This window comes from Pseudonaja textilis, chromosome 13 (assembly GCF_049901715.1).
Source record: "Pseudonaja textilis isolate UNSWEBS1 chromosome 13, rPseTex1.2, whole genome shotgun sequence".
Lineage (NCBI taxonomy): Eukaryota > Metazoa > Chordata > Lepidosauria > Squamata > Elapidae > Pseudonaja > Pseudonaja textilis.
Window position 1 is genome coordinate 12,070,210 of NC_142002.1, and position 16,790 is coordinate 12,086,999.

At 46.1% G+C, this 16,790-nt stretch overlaps 1 protein-coding gene across 1 annotated transcript in view; it reads right to left on the reverse strand.

Annotated features, from left to right (window-relative positions):
* Positions 1-16,790, reverse strand: part of ADAMTSL3 (ADAMTS like 3) — a 191,411-nt gene that overhangs the window by 55,565 nt on the left and 119,056 nt on the right. Inside the window, 3 exon segments of the mRNA XM_087941393.1 lie at positions 7,661-7,799; positions 13,571-13,682; positions 15,033-15,190. Of these exon segments, the coding sequence (XP_087797519.1) occupies positions 7,661-7,799; positions 13,571-13,682; positions 15,033-15,190 (409 nt within the window).

Genomic DNA, 16,790 nt, shown 5'->3' on the forward strand with positions numbered 1-16,790 from the left:
TCTGTCACCAGGACTCAAGCTTTATTCTTCTTCCAAGCTTTTGCGCTCTTTCTGGAGCCCATCCTCAGGCAACTTCACTCTCTCCAGAATGTGTGCACTGGACTGTTTGCAATAGTGGCAAATCTCTGTAGCTCGGCTGTAGGATGAGGGTGAAGGTTCATTCTCTGAGCTTGGTTGGTTTCTGAACATTTCGTTACTGGGCCAGGCGACATCTTCAGCATAGTTTAGGGTATGTCAGTGTCTGCTGTCTTTTTCTATTTATCAGGGCTACATGTGGTCAGTAGATCTTGTCATGGGTCAGGTGTGGGTGTGTCAAATGAGGGTACAGACAGACACTTACACCGACATCCCCTAAACGCCACTGAAGATGCTACCTAGCCCGGTAATAAAATGTTCAGAAACCAAGCCACAAGCTTGGAGAATGAACCTTCACCCACTGTTCTATGTATTGCATTTATATGGTGCCTCATTGTGTGTGGCCATCAACATGGGCATCGACACCATAATTAACAATTAAAAGCCACACACAACTAGGCGCAATAATAATACAATGTGTAAAACAGCCCAGTGCATTCTAGCTGGTCAGAACCTGCTGAATGCCATACTAGCTCCCCACAAAGACCCACTGACTCCCTTGATTATAAGAAGAAGAAAATTCAGGCATCGCAATTTATTATGGGCAGAGGTGGTATATTCAGCAGGTTCTGACCAGTTCTGGAGAACCAGTAGTGGAAATTTTGAGTAGGTCAGAGAACCGGCAAATCCCACCTCTGACTGGCCCCACCAACCCCATCTCTTCTCTGCCTCCCATTGAGTCCCAGATGATTGGCTGGGTCTCCTTTGGTTGCCCTGCACAGGAGAACGGAGCTGGAAAGCAGGTTAGTGGGGTGGGGAGGGAATGGGATTTTGCAGTAACCTTGCCCTGCTGTGCCCACAAAGCCACACCCACCAAGCTACACCCACAGAACCAGTAGTACAAAAAATTGGAATCCCACCACTGATTATGGGGAGAGAGAGAAGTTTTCTGAGGATGGCCTCTGGCATGAGCCCAGAAGCTTGGAAGAATACATTTTTGGTTCCAGTGACCAACTCAGATTGGGTCTTCCTGAGAGTTTGTGTAACCATTTATGCCCTGAATTCCAGTTTTGCAAGGATGGACCTGCAGGAAGGATCAGGGAACCTCTGTGCAGCCGAGCTTTTGAGATCTCACAACCGAATGATTTTATTTGACTGGGATTAGAAGAAAAGGACAACGTAGTTATAGGAAATAAATTCCACCCTAAGTGTTTCCCTTTTATTTATTAGATATATCAGCGACTCTGCCAGGTGGCATTTAAGGTTTTGGGCTACATATTGAATGTTATTTTAAGATACTTTTGTGGAGCCAGGAAACAGCACCAGATGATCCAATGGCCTTAAATGTCATTGTGCAACTCAATACGTACACTGCAGATGCTTTAGGAACTTGGCAGGAGCCAGATGTGGTACAAGCATCTTGCCTTGCACAGAATTTGAGTCTGTTTCCCTTAAAACAGATTAAAGCTTTCAGAGGCTGATCCAAAAGGAAAGTAAGTCATGTGATTACTTGCATCCAGTAGGCCAATCATTCCCAATGAGCAAACTGGGAAAATCAGGATGCCTTGAAGAGGAAGGACAAGTAATGGTGACAGTAAAGAGTTTTAGCATCTTGGATTCATTGATTCTCTGGACTCTAAAGGTGGAAGAATGAGGGCTGGGAGGGTATCCCCTTGTAGCAATGACCTCTCTGGAGGTCAGAACCCCAAGGCATTGACCACAATTCAGAGGATGGTGACCTCAAAACTTTTTTCCACACAAGATCATATCATTTCCCCTGAACCAAGATCATATCATTCTAATAGACATCCTCCCGACCTAATGATATTTTTAATTTTCTTCACTGTATCTTCCAGCATGAGAAGTCTGAATTTTATCCTTGCAGTTCTCCAGGAAGAATCTTCACCTCAGACCAATTGGTTTAGAGCAACCCCACAGAAACAGATTTAAAAAGAAGCCACTAAAGAATATGAGTATGCAAATGCAAGAACACCAGGGTGTCAATTCATTTCTATATTAACAAAGTAGAGTAAAGAAGAGCGGAGTGGAGTGGAGTGGGGAGGAGAGGAGAGGAGAGGAATGGAGTGGAGAGAAAGAGAAGGAGAGGCAGATGGAGAAAGGAGAGGAGAAGAGAGGGAGAGGCGGAGGGAGAAAGAGAAGGATAAGGATAAGGATAATGTTATGTCCTGAGGACTCTAGGAGTTCTCACTCAGGTCCACTCACTTTGTGTGGGCGTTCTTCCCCCTTTCCTCATTGGTTGATCCTCTCCAGCAGCCAGCTATAAAAGCAGGCTGCGGGGTCCAACTCAGTTGCTGATTGCTGCGAGCCAGTTCCAGGCGTGGCAAGCACGGTCAGCCCTTTATTGTTATAATAAAGTATTGTTGCACTCATGCTCTGGTCCAGCCTCTCATTGCTCAAACTTAACACTGGCGACGAGGATGGGATGGCGACCAGAAGCACCATGCAACCGCTGAGTCACTAGTCACCGATCCGCAGCCCAGAGAGCGATCGCTCGACTACAGAGAAACGCTGACCGCAGCCAGAGAGAGCGGTCAGCCAACAAGCGTACGTTGATCCGCAGCCAGAAAGCGGTCTGGTTCGAAAGTTAGAAGCGTCTGTAGCCGCTTGTTAGCCCAGCTACGGGGAAAGTGAAGCGCTGCAAGCCGCAGTCGCTCAGTATTAGGCGCGAAATTCAAACGGGTGTCAGTTGAATTTCAAACCAAGAGAGACACAGCACAGCGCTGTAGTAAGTCACTAACGCCCACACTGGCGCGAATCTAGACACCTCCAACGGCTAACAGCCAACGTGGTTAACCCAGAGAGAAAGAGAGGATAGCAAAAACCTCTCCAGAGCTGATTTCACTTGCAACCCACGAGCCCGTTGTCCCCAGAGAGATTTTTCCGCAGGTAGCCCAGCCGTTTCCAGCACCATGAGTTCCAACCCAGTATTTCCGGCGTTCAAACCAGACGAAGAGAAGTGGGAATCGTATAAGAACCGCTTCAACCATTACATCGATGCGGTCGGCCTGGCGGATGCGGGAGAGCATCGGAAAAATCTATTTCCTAATCTACTGCGGAGCCACCGTTTACGATACTGCCGCAGCACTCGTAGCTCCTAGAGAGTTGAAAAACGTTCCGTGGTCCGAGTTGCTTGAGATCCTCACTAACCACTACGCTCCCAGGCCTTCACAGATCGCCAGGAGGTTCACTTTCCGTATGAGGAAGCAATCGAGTAAGGAGACCATCAATCAATATATGGCCGCCCTCAGAACAGCAGCTCTGCACTGCGGGTTTGGAACATACCTGGAGGACATGCTCCTCGATCAATTAGTTTGTGGGGTCAAGGACCTCAACCTACAGAGGCACCTTCTAGCAAAAAAGACCTCAACCTCGCACAAGCGGTCGAGGAGGCCCTGGCAGCCGAGCTGGCAAGAACTCAGCCACCGAAATACAGGGCCCAAGCGCCAAGCTGGCATCGTTCCCAGTCCATTCCGAGGAGGTGGTAGCAGAGGAAACCCTCAACAGCGCAAAACGCGTCAACCGCCTGCGCCTACGACAAACGGCCGCAGGTAGGGGCCAAACAAGAAAACACCGGTCCACCCAAGCACATCACGCTGTGCCTAGCCTGTGGGGATCGCATCATAGGAGCCACCTGCAAGTTTAAAGGAGCCACCTGTAACAACTGCCATAAAAGGGGGCACATCGCGAGAGTCTGCCAAACCCCCAAAGCGCTGCACACAGACTCCCTCCCGCACTCGGGACCTCAGAGGCAAGTATTAAACTGTCGCACGCACCGCCTTGCCAGCGTACTTGCCACACTGTTAGTAAAATTTCTCTCTCCGTTTCCCTAGAAGGTAAACCGTGCCACATGGAGGTTGACACAGGGTCAGCGCTCTCAATAATTTCATGGAACACCCTCAAGAGACTCCACCCCAGCCTATCTACCACCCGGCTTCAAAGATGCGAGTTCGGCCTGAAGGACTACCAGGGGAGACCATTCCTGTGATCGGCAGAGGCAAGTTCTTTGTCAGTTTTAGAACTTTTAAAGGTCACCTACCTCTAGTGGTAGTTAACGGCAATTTACCCACCTTATTGGGGCTCGATTGGTTTCCCCACCTCGGCCTAGGGTTAACAGGAGTCCATGCTGTCTCAACCTTAGACACTGACTCCTTATTCGCTGATTTCGCAGATGTGTTCAGCGAAGAGCTGGGGTGTTATAACGGAACCCCATCTCATTCACAGTCGACCCCAGGCAGTCCCAATCAGACTAAAACCGCGTAGAGTTCCATTTGCTATTCGGCCAAAACTAGACGCTGAATTGGATAAACTATTAAAGCAAGGGGTCATTGAGCCAACAGATTTCGCCAAGTGGGAGACGCCCATTGTCACACCCCTCAAAAAAGATGGTAGCCTGAGAATTTGCTCGGACTACAAGACAACAATCAATAAATATTTACAAGTTAGCGCCTATCCTGTGCCCGTCATTCAGCACTTATTGCACACATTCGAGCCGGGCAGTATTTTAGCTAAATTGGACATGTCTCAAGCGTATCAGCAGTTCCCTGTTGATAACCAAACAGCGGAACTTCAGACCATCGTCACTCACAGGGTGCCTTCCGATGCAAGCGTCTCCAATTTGGCGTAAGTGTTGCCCCAGGGATTTTCAGTCCCTCATGGAGCGGATTTTACAGGGCCTCCCTGGTGTAGTACCCTACTTCGACGACATCTTGGTCTCGGCCAGGGACAGACCCCAACTCTTCCAGAGAGTGCGAGCAGTGCTAGAGAGGTTCAGACAGCATGGCCTCAAGTTAAAAAAAAAATGCACCATTGCCACTAGACAGGTGGACTTTCTGGGTTATAAAATTGACGCCTCTGGCATTCACCCCTGGAGTCCAAGGTCAGGGCAATCCACGAGGCTCCCACTCCAACCTCCAAAACGGAGCTGCAAGCTTTCTTGGGGCTGCTGAACTTTTACGCATCCTTCTTGCCCCACAAAGCCTCAGTAGCGAACCCCTTCACAGATTATTGGACAAACAGTCACCGTGGCACTGGGGCACATAGAAGACCAGGCGTTTAACGCCGTCAAATCACTACTCACGTCAGAGGCGGTGCTTATCCACCCGACCCTAACCTTCCTTTAGTACTGGCAGCAGACGCATCCCCTTTTGGAATTGGGCGGTCCTTAGTCACAGACTTCCCAATGGCGCCGAGGCTCCCATCGCCTTTTCTCAAGGACGCTCTCGGCCATGGACATAATTACAGCCAGATCGACAAGGAAGCCCTAGCAGCTGTTGCGGCCGTGAAAAGTTTCACGAATTCCTTTTGGCCATTTTTTCGAACTGGTTACGGACCATAAGCCCCTCCTGGGCCTACTGGCCGGGGACAAACAGACCCCTCAGGTCCTTTCCCCTAGAATGACAAGGTGGACACTCTTCCTAGCGGCCTACTCCTACAAACTTATTCACCGCCCGGGCAAAACACTGTCCCACGCCCGACGCTCACAGTCGCTGCCCCTTACCCGCTCCGGCTGAAGACCCCGCTCCTGTCAACGCCATTTTCGAGATCACCCAGTTGGACCTGCCCATCACCGCCCTTGACATCGCCGCCAAAACCAAGGCAGACCAAACGCTCGCCCAGGTGCTCGACTGGGTGAGGAGGGGGTGGCCGGGTGGCATCGTTGATAACAAATTAACTCCATTTAAGACTCGCATGCAGGAGCTGTCCAGTTTGCAGGGTTGTCTACTATGGGGCACTCGAGTGGTCATTCCGACCTCGCTGCATACCCGAGTCCTGGAGGCGTGCACGAAGGACACCCTGGCATCGTGAGAATGAAAGCATTAGCACGCAGCTACGTGTGGTGGCGGGTCTGACGAGGACATTGTCAATTGGGTAAGTTCCTGCAACATCTGTCAGGAATCCCGTCCTGCTCCCCCATTGCCACCCCTACCAGATGGGAGAGCGCCAGCGCCCTTGGTCTAGAATCCATATCGATCTGGCCGCCCCTTGCATGGGAAGATGTTCCTAGTGGTCGTGGGCGCTTATTCCAAATGGATTGATGTAGCACAGCTATCCACGACCACCACACTAGCAATCACCAACGTGTTAACGCGCCTGTTCGTTACGCACGGGCTACCCGATTCCATCGCCTCCGATAATGGCCCACAGTTCGCATCAATAGAGTTCAGCCGTTTTGCTGCCAACCTGGGCATCCGCCACATTTTCACAGCCCCATTTCACCCTGCCAGTAATGGGTTGGCGGAAAGAGCCGTCAGGACCACCAAAGAAGCCCTCGCCAGGTTCAACAGGGATGACTGGCACCACAAACTCTCACGGTTCCTGATGAGCCAGCACTCAACCCCTGTTCAGTCACCAATAAGTCCCCAGCGGAGCTCCTGATGGGCCGGCGCCTGAGGACTGTATTGGACAGACTTCACCCCAATTACTGCCCTGACTCTCCCCTCGCTTCCACTTGGGGTTAGACATTTTATGTTACAGGAGCCTGTATTCGCGAGGAATTTCGCGGGGACCCACTATGGATGCCAGGCGAGGTCATCGCCATCACCGGGCCGAGATCGTATAGGGTCAGGCTGGAGGATGGTCGCGTCTGGAGGAGGCACATAGACCAACTACGGGGCGCCACAGCACCCTTGCCAGCAGAAGTCCAGAATCACCAGGCGAAGGGAACCGCCTCATCCGCCTCTCAGCCTCGCTCGCACCCAACGTCCAGTCCGCACCAACAGCCGTTCCGGTCAGCCCGAACTCGGACAACAGCGCCCGAGAGTTGACCAGCCTGATCCAACCCACGGGAACGCGATTCCAGTATCCAACCCTGTGAGTCCCGAGGATGCCCAATCCGGAGAGCGCGTTGGCGACACGCTGCCGGCTCAACCGTCACAGACTGATTCTGAATGGACAGACAATGCTCCCGAGCTGCGCCGTTCCGGGCGCCAACACAAACCCCCGTCTACCTCAAGGACTATGCATGTTCGCATCTGGGGGAAGGGTGTTATGTCCTGAGGACTCTAGGAGTTCTCACTCAGGTCCACTCACTTTGTGTGGGCGTTCTTCCCCCTTTCCTCATTGGTTGATCCTCTCCAGCAGCCAGCTATAAAAGCAGGCTGCGGGGTCCAACCAGTTGCTGATTGCTGCGAGCCAGTTCCAGGCGTGGCAAGCACGGTCAGCCCTTTATTGTTATAATAAAGTATTGTTGCACTCATGCTCTGGTCCAGCCTCTCATTGCTCAAACTTAACAGATAAGGAGAGGACAAAGGACAGGGAGAGGCAGAGAAGAGAGGGAGAAAGAGAGGGCGAGGGAAAAGGAGGAGGAGAGGCAGAGAGGAGAAGAGAGGGAGAGGGGAGGAGACTAATGTAGTGTAGCATAGCATAACATAGCATAGAGTAAGTATTGTAATGTAGAATAGGGTAGTGTAGAGTAGAGATATTCTCTACTCTACATATATTGAGAGCTTTGCCGATCACTGCTTTTCTGAGTGATGGGCACCTGGCTAGTTATAAATAAAAAAGGAATTAGCAAAGACTTGGAAACTAAAATGCCAACCACCCATTTACACATTGGAATACAAACCTTGAAGGGCAGGGATCCATGTTGCACTCCTTCAGCTTTGGTTTGGGTTTCTTGTTTTCAGGATAATAATGGCAATACTGGTCTGGCACCACCCGCTTGGAACGGATGTCCATGCATTCTGCAGAGTTCAGCTGGTAACCTAGAATGGGGTGAGAATAGGCCATACCTGATGATGATTATACCTAATACCTAATTATTCAGGCACCCATTTCTCCCTGCAATGTCTCACGCCTCCTCCATCTGTCTTTTTCACTAACAGTGTCTTACGACACCAGCAACCAGAGTGACATACCATCCGCAACCACGTAATACATTTGCACAGCCATGTGATCACAACAGCCGCTTCCCTTTTCGGTTACACACTCCCTTGCCATCAAAAAACGCACATTCCCACCTGCTCTGATTCCCCCATGATGACAACCGAGTCATCGGAATGTGCATCAACCCTTAGAAACCCACTCAGTCATGGAACCCAGAGCTTTGGGATTCCGTCATCTTTCTGTCAACAAGGATCCAGGTTCTTAAACATGGATGGTTATCCTCAACTTATGACTGCAATTGAGCTCCAACGTTCATTGTTGTTAAATGAAAAACTTGCTAAGTGAGTTTGTCCCATTTTACGACTTTTCTTGCCCCTTTTGTTAAGTGAATCACCGCAGTTGTTCAGTTCCTCATTGAGGTCACTTTTCCCAGGGTTGCAACTGCTAAATGAGTGACAACTATAAAATGTGCATACAAAATGTTTTATGAGTGAGGGGTGGGGTGGGGGGGAAAGCAGGCTCAAGGGTGACAGTGAATTATGGGTCTCAGAGTCGGCTACGCCCAGGTCATGCCGACATGTTGGCTTTTAATAAATCCTTTTTAATTTTGGGAGTGTGGCTCGAGGCTCATGATTTAATTGGAGCAATTGCCGGAATCCTGACAATGAGTGGTTGTTAAATCAAGGACTACCTGTATAGAAAATAGTGCACAGGAAGTCCTCGACTTACAGTAGTTTATTTAATGAACTTTCGAAATTACAACGGCGCTGAAAAAAAGTGACTTACGACCGTTTTTCATACCTGCAACATTTGCAGCATCCCCAGGGTCACCTGGTTTACATTTGGACGCATGACAAGTGGTTTCTCTTTATGACGCCTGCAGCATCCTGGGGTCATGTGATCTCCTTCTGTGATGAGCAAAGTCAAGGGGGAAGCCAGGTTCACTTTATTAAGTTACTACCTTATCACGTTACTACCTTATCTGTTGGATCTGGGAGGACGGTTCAAGAACGGAGGCAAGACTCAGATAGCAACAACAGCTCTTTATTAGTGACTTCAGATCTGAGCAACTAATCCCAGCCGCAGCAGCCCCTTATATAGGGCTGGCTGCGGCTAGGCAGCCAATGAAGGCGATTTGAGTTTGCCGCTCTTGGCAGGGCCAATCGCGGCAGCCCATTTACTGGCCAATCGCTTCAGTCTATGGCGACCAATCACGATTGGCTATCAGCGGGCCAATCAGGTTTGCAGGCTTCGAGCCTGCTAGTCTGGAACATTATCAACCGCACTGATTCACTTAACAACAGTGGCAAGAAAGATTGTAAAATGGGGCAAAAGTCACTTAGCAAACATCTCACTTAACAACATAAATTTGGGGCTCAACTGTCATCATAAATAGAGGACTACCTGTATTTACTGATTTTTCTCTTCCTTCTCAAAACTTCATTATTTCTAGCTATATTGACAACTCTTGGGAATCCTTTATGCAAACCCAGGGAGGTTACTTTGACTATCTCTGGTCCATGTCAGTTTCACAGATGAGCCAACAGTGTGCGGCGGCGGCAGCCAAAAAAGCCAATGCAATCCTAACTTGCATTAACAGAGGGATACAATCAAGATCAATAATGCAGCTCTATAAAGACTTAGTAAGACCACACCTAGAGTACTGCATCCAGATTTGGTCACCACACTATAAAAAAAAGATGTTGGGACTCTAAAAAGAGTGTAGAGAAGAGCAACCAGGATAATTAGGAGACTGGAAGCTAAAACATACGATGAATGGTTACAGGAACAGGGCCAAGCTAGTCTAGCGAAGAGAAGGACCAGGGGAGGCACGATAGCGGTCTTCCAATATTTGAGGGGATGCCACAGAGAGGAGGAAGGGGTCAAGCTGTTTTCCAAGGCATGTGAAGGCCAGACAAGGAACAATGAATGGAAACTGAACAAGGAGAAATTCAACCTGGAAATAAGGAGAAACTTTCTGACAGTGAGAACAATCAACGCATTGGACAGAAGCTGCCTTCAAAAGTTGTGGGAACTTCATTACTGGAAGCTTTCAAGGAGAGATTGGACTGCCATCTGTCAAAAATGGTGTAGGGTCTCCTGCTTGGGCGGGAGGGTGGACTGGATGACCTACAAGGTCCCTTCCAACTCTATTAATCTGTAATCTCTGGTCCATGTCAGTTTCACAGATGAGCATTCAAGAGTTCACTTCATCTCATTTCAAAATCTATGCACATTAAAGAAACAGGCACTCCATTTTCCTGAACTTCCTCTCTGTGGCTTGGAGGTTGAATCTCTGGGCAGCTCCTAAAATCTACTGTTCAATTCTCATAATGCAGAAAAGGAAGAGGGATGTCCAGGAGCAGAAATCTTGGATTTTTCTCTGAACCTCTTCCATAGCATGCTGTCTAAAATTTGCACGCAGCTTCCCATGCTATATACACTGAGGTAGCTCACAGAAATGTATCATTGGCAGATTTTCCTGTGGCTTCAGGCAACACCAAAAGTAATTAAAACTGGAAGCCACAATCACTAAAGAGGAGAGCCAAGCCCACCACTCGGCCCAGCCCTGCAAAACCACAAATATTTTTAGCCTGGCTCCTCCATGCTCAGCAACAGGAGGTGAAGACAAAGAGAAACACAACTCTCAAGAAAGCCGCTGGTGCAAGGGATCTGCGTAAGAATCCTATGAAGGTTTCCTCGGATTACAATTGAGGAGACAGGAAAGAAGAGAAGCTCATTTGTAGGGAAGGGCAGGCTTCTTTATAAGGGGTGTGTGTGTGTGTGTGTGTGTGTGTGTGTGTGTGTGTGTGTGTGGCTTTTAAGCAAGCAAACAAAAAGGACCCCCCCCCCCAAAAAAAACAAACTGCAACATAGAGACAAGCAAATTGCATTAACAGAGGGACACAATCAAGATCAAGGGAGGTGCTAATACCACTCAATAAAACCTTAGTAAAGACCACACTTAGGATGCTGCATCCAGTTTTAGACACCACACTATAAAAAAGATGTTGAGACTCAAGAAAGAGTGCAGAGAAGAGCAACCAGGATGATTAGGGGACTGGAGGATAAAATATACGATGAACTGTTGCAGAACTGGGCCTGGCTAGTCTAGCAAAGAGAAGGCCCAGGGGAGACATGATAGCAGTCTTCCAATATTTGAGGGGATGCCACAGAGAGGAGGAAGGGGGTCAAGCCATTCTGCAAGGCACCTGAAGGCCAGACAAGGAATAATGGATGGAAGCTGATCCAGGAGAGATTCAACCTGGAAATAAGGAGAAACTTTCTGACAGTGAGAACAATCAACCAATGGAACAGAAGTTGCCTTCAGAAGTTGTGGGAGTTTTATCACTGGAGGCTTTCAAGAAGAGACTGTCAGAAATCTGTCAGAAATTGCATCTGCATCTGTCAGAAATTGTGTAGGGTCTCCTGCTTGGGCAGTGGGTTGGACTAGATGACCTACAAGATCCCTTCCAACTCTGTTAATCTAATCAAACAGAGTTACAAATCAAAAATTTCTAATGAAGCCTCTTTCCTCATATTAGGTATCATCACACAGAGGAATGCAAACCCCGGGAGAAAAATTGAGCAGTATAATAATTTTAACGTCCTGCCCCAAATCCACTGAACAAGCGAAAGAGGTTCCAGTGCTAAAAGGTAAACACTGAACATTTCAACCATTTGTTTAAACCCAGCTGCATTTTATGGGGAGCACATGGCTTGCGAAATCCCTTTGGACTTCATGGCAGAGAATTGAAGGCTGTTTTGAACATATAATCTGCTGAATGACGGATGGCTGCTCGTTTACTCCTCCCCTCTCTTGGTTTTGTTTTGAAAACGATTGTCTCCAGAAAATATTTAAGTCATTTGTAAGCCGGCGAAAGAAGCCAAATGGGAGTTGACAATGGCTAAACAACCTCATGTCGGAAGCATTTAGGCCGGGAAGAAACAGAGCAACATTTCTAAAACACACTATTAAGATTAATGTCCAACCTATATTTTTGGCTCATTTCTTACTTAAAGAGAGGGAACAAGAGAGGGGGGTTGTGTGTGTGGAAAAAGCAGAGGAAGAAACGCATTCTTTCGCAGGCCCAAGAGAGTGCTGCTTCTACATTTTGGCCTTCGAAGCTGATATTACAAGTTGGATTGCACTTTGCGTAGGTGTAGATGTAGTGAGAGTCCTCGACTTTATGACCACAATTGAGCCTGAAATTTCTGCTGCTAAGCAAGACAGTTGAATGAATTCTGCCCCATTTTGCGAACTCTGCTGCCACCATTGTTAAGTGAGTCACTGCAGTTATTAAGTTAGTAACCTGGTTGTTAAGTGAATCCAGCTTCCCCATTGACTTTGCTTGTCAGAAGATCGCAAAAGGGGATTGATCATGTGACCCTGGGGCACTGCAACCGTCATAAGTATGAGTCAGTTGCCAAGTGCCACTCCAGTTTAGCCTCTGTGGGAGTTGCCTGTTCTTCCAGTTTCTCCTTTCTGGGAAGTAAATTTTGGGGACTTTTTCACATTTCACTTATTGTACCCTATGACTATTATTAAGGGTTGCACCTGATGATTCTTGACTCTTGATGAGTGTATCTTTTCTTTTATGTACACTGAGAGCCTTTGCACCAAGACAAATTCCTTTTGTGTCCAATCACACTTGGCCAATAAAGAATTCTATTCTATTCTACTCTATTCTTATTCTATTCTATTCTTATGATTATTCTTATTCTATTCTATTCTATTCTTCATTCCAATACATTCTATTCTATTCTATTCTTGTTTTCTATTCTATTCTTCATTCCAATACATTCTATTCTATTCTTCATTCCAATACATTCTATTCTATTCTATTCTATTCTATTCTATTCTATTCTATTCTATTCTATTCTATTCCATTCCATTCCATTCCATTCTATTCTATTCTTGTTTTCTATTCTATTCTAGTCTATTCTTATGATTATTCTTATGATTATTTTTATTCTATTCTATTTTTACAGCGGTCACTATTCTTTTAATATCCTTTTCCAGTAACATTGAAATTGTCTGCATATGCGGATTGTACATCATTTCCCACTAGATGGGGCAGACAGGAATAGACATGGCTGTCTACCATAGTGCTGGTTTGCCTCTTCCTTGCTAAAAGTAAGCATTGAACAGTTCCAAAGGTGCTTTTTCAAGAGGCAACTGGACTTCCTGGTTTTCTTTGAAGACATTTCGCTTCTCATCCAAGAAGCTTCTTCAGCTCTGACCGAACGGTAAATCCTTCCATTCCCCATCATCCAATCAGAGGTGAAGAAGCTTTTTGAATGAGAAGCGAAACACCTTCAAAGAAAAAACAAGAAAGTCCAGTTGCCTTTTGAAAAAGCACCTTTGAGACATATTTCCCCAATTTCCCCTCCAATGTCTTTTCAATAGGGAGGATTTGGTGCTTGACAACCATTGTCCAGAAAGGATTACTAGTATATGTGTCACACCTTAACTAGCGCAAATGTGAGACTTCTACTCTCCATTTTAAATACTGACAGGGAAGAAACCGGAGTTACAACACTGCACCAATTTATTGCATCACTCACAAATCTCATCCTGAAAGCTATTTATCTATTGCTTCAAATCCACAGCTGTACATGCTCCCAAAAAGCCACATGCATTACTCACCTCCTCCACATGTCACTGTGCAAGGGAAGAATTCTGTCTGCTTCCACTGGTGACTTATGGGTTGATAGAAGAAGAACTGAACCGTGCTATCTTTGGCAGCAGTATATCTGGCCTAAAGAGAGTCCCATTACAATACATTAGAATGTGGCACGTTGGCAATCCTTGGCCTGCTGTGGTTTAATTCATGCACCCAAGTGCAATGCCGTAAGTCACATGACAACAGGCAAGGAGAAAAAATGGGCAGAATCTACAGGCAGCCTGACCTTGCTTTGAGCTTGACTACTCAGTGACTTGTAAGAGCGATGGTGGCGCAGTGGTTAGAATGCAGTATCATTAAAGAAAGGATGCAAAAGGAGAGACAGAATAAAATGTGAATGACAAAAATTAAAATACTTTTTAATTTTATTTTAAATAATTACATAGAACTGTTAAATTGTCCTGAAGCAAATTGGCTATGGTGAGTTGGCTTTGGTGAGCTGGCCATAGCAAGCTCACCAAAGCCAATGCTATGAGAAGCTGTTCCATCCTGAACTCCTTACTCACTCCAGGAATTCGATTCTCAAGGTTGATTTCAGCCTTTCCTCCTTCCCAGGTTGGTAAAATGAGGACCCAGATCGTTGGGGACAAATGCTGATTCCAAACTACTTAGAGAGGGCTGTAAAGCCCTGTGAAGCAGTACATAAGTCTAAGTGCTATTGCTATACATACAAATTCAATTAAGTGCGTTCTATCACTTTTTAAAGAGGACAGAGTGAAGGAAAGGAGGAACTGGCACTACCAAGTCAACAGAAAGATAAGAGAGCTTGGGCTTGGGCTAAGAAACTAATTTGAAAAAAAATATTTCCTCCTTAGAACTAGGGTCTGCTTTGTAGCATTTTCCCTTTTCCATTGAAATGGAACAAAACGTTTTCAAAATTATTTATTCATCACATTTAAGGACGATCCGTCTCCTTCACAGAGGGACTTTGGATGGCAGGCAATAAAATATAAAAGCATAAAAAACCACAAATGAAGGCGATTATACGTCTCTCAGGGTAATGTTGCAGGATTCAATCTGGCTGTTACCGGGACAAGAGGTTTTGGCCCCAGTAACCGACCCATAAAAAGCAGTATGCAAAATTTTAAAGAGCCAAGAGATGTTAAAAATGAATTAAAAAGCTGCAAAGGGCTTTCAGGACGCTAGCTAGCCCCATGGTTGCCTGCTACTTTGTACACCCCAAGCTAGGGGGCAATGCCTTGTTTTCATGTCTTGATGGAAGGCCAGGGGGTCTGCCTAACTCCTGATGGGGGAGTGCTCACGGGGTGGTGGGGCAACATCAGAGAAGGCTCTCTTCCTGGACCCCACAAGTCAAAATTCTTTGGCTGATGGAGGACTCAACATACCTTTTCTGCCTGACTGGGTGGGACCGGGTGATGTTACAAAATTTCCAGACAAAACCTTGGCACAGCACAAATGTCTTACCTTGACAATGAAATCAGCGCCAAGAGGCCCTGGGATTTTTATCGTTTCTCTCTCTGGGCCCTTCTGAAATTCAACCGTTGTGTTTTCAATGATGTACATTCCAGGGACATTGAAACTGTGTTCTTCAGTATCTCCCTGCAGTGTCTTTGATTCAATAGCTGAAAAGCATAAGGGGTGGGGTGAAGGAATGCACATTATCCTTTAGCAGATTATGGTGAATTTATGCCATTGGCCTACTGAAAGCAGAGGCTGCCCCAAAGTAAATATAAAACACAAGTCGTGGTATGCACTATTTATATCAATACTATCCTGATGACATGGGATTCAAATGACCATTCCATTCTTGAATGCTACCCATTTATAGAAACCCAGATGATTTCCAGTATAATGAAAATAAAAAACGAATTTATCACTGGTACACAGTTAAGAAGAAATTCTGTTGCTTTGCATGGACTCACAATATTTTTTTTAAAAAATGAAGCATTTCATGGCATCATTTTGAAATAATACCAAGATAATTCCAGGAGCGTACAAATGCAGAGATTCTTTGGGAAAAGCAGTCCAGAAGAAACATCCATATCTTTTTGAGCCAGAAAAGTCTTCCAAGTAAGAAATCTGCCATTGTACATGATACACAGTGGCGCAGTGGTTAGAGTGCAGTACTGTAGGCTACTTCTGCTGATTGATGGCTGCCTGCAATTTGGCAGTTCAAATCTCACCAGGTTCAAGGTTGACTCGGCCTTCCATCCTTCCACGGTGGGTAAAATGAGGACCCAGATTGTTGGCGACAAATGCTGATTCCAAACTACTTAGAGAGGGCTGTAAAGCCCTGTGAAGCAGTATATAAGTCTAAGTGCTATTGCTATTACTATACTCATACATGCAAACTCTATTTTAGAAGGCAATCCTCAAGCACACTTGGAGTTAGTCTTTCTGAATGGATCACAATTTGTATTCAATATGTTTCCTCCCGCCGTGTTCTTTAGATTATTTTTTTAGGCAGAGCTGGGCAAATCCATTATTCAATACAGGATGGGAATCATAAATAGGAGGCCAGAGGAACCAATATCACACAAGACTGTTAATTTGCCTTTTTGATCACAAACACACTGGCGCGTGAAAAGGCACCCATCACCTGCAAGTGTATTTATTGCTCTTCGTTCTTCCAGGCTGACACAAATGCTATTGATGTGGTCAGAAAAGCAGAAAGAGGATTCCATCAGCTGCTTAGATGTGGGAAAGAGGATCGATTAGTCATCTCTCTGAAGAATGGGCTAAATAAATAAATAAATAGCAACTTCATCTTGGTCTGCTTGCATATTTGGACAACATCAGCCTTATCACCCAGATCACAGTATCCATCCCCCACTATACTAAAATTTAGACTCTTCAACACTGAAATCCAAAGTTGGCACATTCTGCAGGTTTGGTTTTCTTTTTGAAAAGTGATTGTTGGAAGATTCTGTGTAATATTGGCATTTATTTCAGCAGTAATTCTCAACCTTGGCAAACTTTAAGATGTGTAGGCTTCAACTCTAAATGGCTAAGGAATTCTGGGAGTTGAAGTCCACACATCTTAAAGTTGTCAAGGTCAAGAAGGACTATTTCACAGTTACACAGGCTATGCACAATGAGAGGCACAATTTAAAATTTTGAGGAAGCAGCCATAATCTATTTCTCCTCCATCGGTTCCTAAAAGGGAAATAATCTGTCTTCTAAGATAGATATACTGTCTGAGCTTAATATTCTTCTTGTGTG